Raw genomic sequence first — 4,492 nt, forward strand, 5'->3', positions numbered from 1 at the left:
GGAAAAATACAATGTTTGAAATCAAATCATTTAGTGAGCTGAGAGTTTTAACAGAGTAGGGGAAACGGACTTTGGCCCAGTGGTTAGGGCGTCCGTCTACCATATGGGAGGTCCGCGGTTCAAACCCCGGACCTCCTTGACCCGTGTGGAGCTGGCCATGCGCAGCGCTGATGCGCGCAAGGAGTGCCGTGCCACGCAAGGGTGTCCCCCGCGTGGGGGAGCCCCACGCGCAAGGAGTGTGCCCGTGAGGAAAGCCGCCCAGCGTGAAAAGAAAGAGCAGCCTGCCCAGGAATGGCGCCGCCCACACTTCCCGTGCCGCTGACAACAACAAAAGCGGACAAAGAAACAAGACGCAGCAAATAGACACCAAGAACAGACAACCAGGGGAGGGGGGAAAATTAAAATAAATAAATAAATCTTTAAAAAAAAAAACAAAAACAGAGTAGGTATCCATGCATTAGGAAATGAATAAATGTGGTGGGTGCTATGGAAAACAATGCAGCAGTTAAAATAACAAAAAAAAATTACATTTACTTTAACAGTTCTCACTGATCTCTTGATGTAAATAAGCAAACAAATATTACTGAGTGAGTTTATTTCATAATAAATTAAGTCTAATAATTTATTAGAATTAATAAAAATTAGAATTAGTGAAATACATGTTCAAAGAATTAAGCCTTAATAGCAATTTTATTTGAAATAAAACTGCTCACTTTTTTTTTTTCAATTGGGGTTTCAAACCATGACTGCTATACTTTTTTCAATATAAATTTAATTACTTTACTTAAATAGTTCAAGGTTATCTACATAATCTGGACATCACTGGGATAGAGAAAGACTTTTGTTGTTTATTAATGATATTTAACCACAGGCACATACAAATGCACAGACAAAAATGATACTAAATAATGGTACAAAAAATTAAGCTTAAAACAATACTTCTAGAAGCAATTTTTAAGGTTGATGGGAGCAAATTCTGTTTTCCCTCAGTTAAGGTTCGTGGAATGTGTACAACCCTTGTGTTTTCTTCTCCAATTGCCCATCGTTAACAGCTTATACTTCACCACATCTATAGATTCTCTTAAATTCAACCCATCATGTGCTATCCCATAATATCAGGTATAGGAGCGTCCATGCCTGAATTCAGCATACCATATTTCCATGTCCTATCCTTTGTCACGTTAAATGATTGGTATTTAAATTATCGAGATTTTATCACTTATTTAGGCTTCATGATATGTATTTTACATATTTTTGTCTTCATTCTTTGTCTGCATAGCAATTGGACAGTAGATCACAGACTCTCTGTTGTGAATAAATGGCAACCCTGATATAAATTTTATTTTGCACAGTTTTATGAACATAGATGGATCTACTGGTAGGTGTAAGTATTTCTCTATGCAATTATCTAAAAATTATACACATTTTTTGTTCACAGATATCATGTGTAAGTTACACTGAAATGAAGGGCCATGTACACAAGCATATGAGGAATTCAAGTATATAAGCGTATCAAGGAGTAAAAGTAAAAACATAAAAATTAAACTGCAAGGTCAAACTGAAGAGCTGATTGCATCTATTTGCTGGTAGAATGTATTGTTTCATCCCAACTTTCTACTTAATGCAGTGTGAACATGAGAAAATGATAAACCTTTCTAGATCTTTCTTCAATTAAACCAACATGAGCATATTAAGATGATACCACAAATCTAATATTTAACTCCTACTACTTGGCCTATTAAAATGAGTAATTACAAGACATAATAATCATTTTATTCGAGGAAAATCTTTATTCAATGGTTAATTTCTGCTTATGTATTTTAATGTCTTTGTTTTTCTAAAAGTCACATAATTGTCTTATTGAAATTTTAAGATAATATATTATATACATTATTTTTATTTGTGTATAATTGAAGCATTATTTCCCATTTAAAAAATCAGCTCCTTAAGGAAACTGGAATGAACTACTAAACATTCTGCCCAGAGCACTTTTAATCTCCCTGTTCCTCAGGCTAAAGATGATGGGGTTTATGAAGGGGGGCACCATGGAGTAGAACGTGGAAGTGAGGAGGGTATGGATTGCTGACTCATTTGAGATGGGGCCCAAACAAGCAACAAGTACAGAAATGATATATAAAATAATAGTAGCTATTTGGGGAGAGCAGGTGGATAAGGCTTTGTGCCGGGCTTCCACAGAACGCATCTGCAGTACTGTTAAAAATATGTTAACATAGGAGGTGAATAAGATGGCAAAGCTTATTAAGACAAGACAAAAAGTTACAGCAAGTACCACAAACTCAGAAAACTGCACAGTCTGAGTTGAAATGCTTATGACTTGAGGGACGTCACAGAAATATTGATGGATTACATTCGACTTTGTGAAGGGAAGCCTGAACATGGTGCCTGTGTGGATGGCAGAATAGACCAGCCCACTGACATATGAGCCACCTGCTAACCGTATGCACAAACGTGGGGTCATGGTTACCCCATAATGCAGAGGGTGGCAAATGGCAACATAGCGGTCATAGGACATTGCCACGAGGAAAAAAAAATCTGTGGATCCAAAGAAGAGAAATAAGAATATCTGAGCAGCACATTTATTGAGAGAAATAAATTTACTTCCTGTCAGGGAATTCACGATTGAATTGGGAAGAGTTACTGAGATGTAACAAAAGTCCACCAAGGATAAATTACCTATAAAGAAGTACATTGGAAAGTGAAGACGTGGATCTGTCACAATAACAGTAATGGTAAGAAGATTCCCAGTCAGGGCTCCCAGATAGATCACTAAGAACATTAGACCTTGTAAGACTTGGAGTTCCCGGGAGCTTGAGATATCCATGAGGATGAATTCTGTGAAGATGGTGCAGTTGCCCATGTCTGCTAATACTCTGCTGTCTCCTGGGAGTCAAAGGATATAGTAATAATATGGTGTTGCAAATCCAAACTTTGATCATACAGAATAAATGTTATATTGCCATAAATTGTTATGATGCATACAGATAGCTATATCCCATATCACTGTTATATGATTTATCAATGCTTAATACATAGCACAATGAAAGAATTAGGAGATGAAGAAATATAAAAATGCTAATAATATTTAGGGCTGTCAGAATATCTTGAATTAGAATTTTGTTGAACTACATATAAAAATCAAAATACAAACACATGAAGGAAAGAGCATAAAGATCAAAAACAACATACCTGAGAACTAAAATATGAGTTTTCAGTTCCAAAACATTACCTTCATTTCTTTTCATTGAGCATATCTTAGAGGGTTACTATTTTCAAAGGTGTTTTTTTATTCTAAACCATATAAAGAAGTGTATATCAGCCTTATTGGTTATGTTTGGTGGTCCCTTTCTGAAAGGCACTGGTATAATTATACCTCTAACCATTCTCAGGGGATCAATCCACTAATTGCAGCCTCCTGAAAAGCTGTGTTCTTTTAATGCCTTCTTTCCCACAGATATTTTGGCCAATCTATTGTGGTAAATTAGATTGATAACAGCCTTTTTAATATTGAGAGATTACCAGTAGGGGTTTTGTAAAATGTAACGAAGAACAAGTTCAAAAGCATGGTTTGTGGGTTAGTGTTTGCTCAGTGACACTTTAGAGGCCCTCTTTCTTGATCAAAAGATCAACAGGCCATGGAAAAGAGTATAAAATTGTATAATTACATACAACTTAAGATTGAATAAATATATCTATAACATAAAAAAGTGAAATAAAACAAGGAAATTTTAATCCCCTCACAAGAATTGAATGAAAAATTAAACAAAAGTGTCTCACACAGACACAAAGCATGAAAAGTAACAAAGTAGAATGAAAAAGAATCACTATCAACACAATGTACATTCCTACTCTGAAGCTTGGGAAATTCCTGATGCTTAGCTGTTTCTGAAAGGGTATTGAGGAAAGAAGGTTAACTGACAGACTCCTGAGTTACTATTGAGAATGCTCACCATGAAATGAGTTAAGACATGGGGATAAAGTCAAGATAAATAAAACTGTCAAAATCCCACATCCTGTGTCAAGATCTCAAAGGAACATGAGCACAGTAAGGGAAGAAGGCAAATATTCTACTTGGAAAACAGTGGTGAGTTGTTAGGGAACAGTATAAGCAAAAGGATACAAGTCTGGAAGGAGAAATCATTGCACGGGGAAAGAAAAACAGACAATCTAAGAAAGGATTTTATTGTTGAATTGCTTAAAAATAAACATATAAATTATTAAAACTTAATATCCACAAATGTCATGCCCTCATTATTACTAACAACTCATAATGAATATGTGTGTACATAAATTACCATTGTTCATATCATCTCAAATTATTGCATCATTTATACTTATCATAATAAAAAGTAATTTTACATATTACATGATTGATATGAAGTCTGTATAGAGAGTCCATAAAATATCATCAACCCAGGTTATCGCAAATAACCCCAAATATATGAAAGAGAAGGTTCAGATATTAATATTTAAT

At 35.2% G+C, this 4,492-nt stretch overlaps 1 protein-coding gene across 1 annotated transcript; it reads right to left on the reverse strand.

Annotated features, from left to right (window-relative positions):
* Nucleotides 1-1,945: 1,945 nt before the first annotated feature.
* Nucleotides 1,946-2,878, reverse strand: LOC131280517 (olfactory receptor 14I1-like). The gene has a single exon (XM_058307680.1). It carries the CDS (start codon nucleotides 2,876-2,878, stop codon nucleotides 1,946-1,948), a length of 933 nt encoding a protein of 310 aa, XP_058163663.1.
* Nucleotides 2,879-4,492: the final 1,614 nt, after the last annotated feature.

This window comes from Dasypus novemcinctus, chromosome 11, assembly GCF_030445035.2.
Source record: "Dasypus novemcinctus isolate mDasNov1 chromosome 11, mDasNov1.1.hap2, whole genome shotgun sequence".
Classification (NCBI taxonomy): domain Eukaryota; kingdom Metazoa; phylum Chordata; class Mammalia; order Cingulata; family Dasypodidae; genus Dasypus; species Dasypus novemcinctus.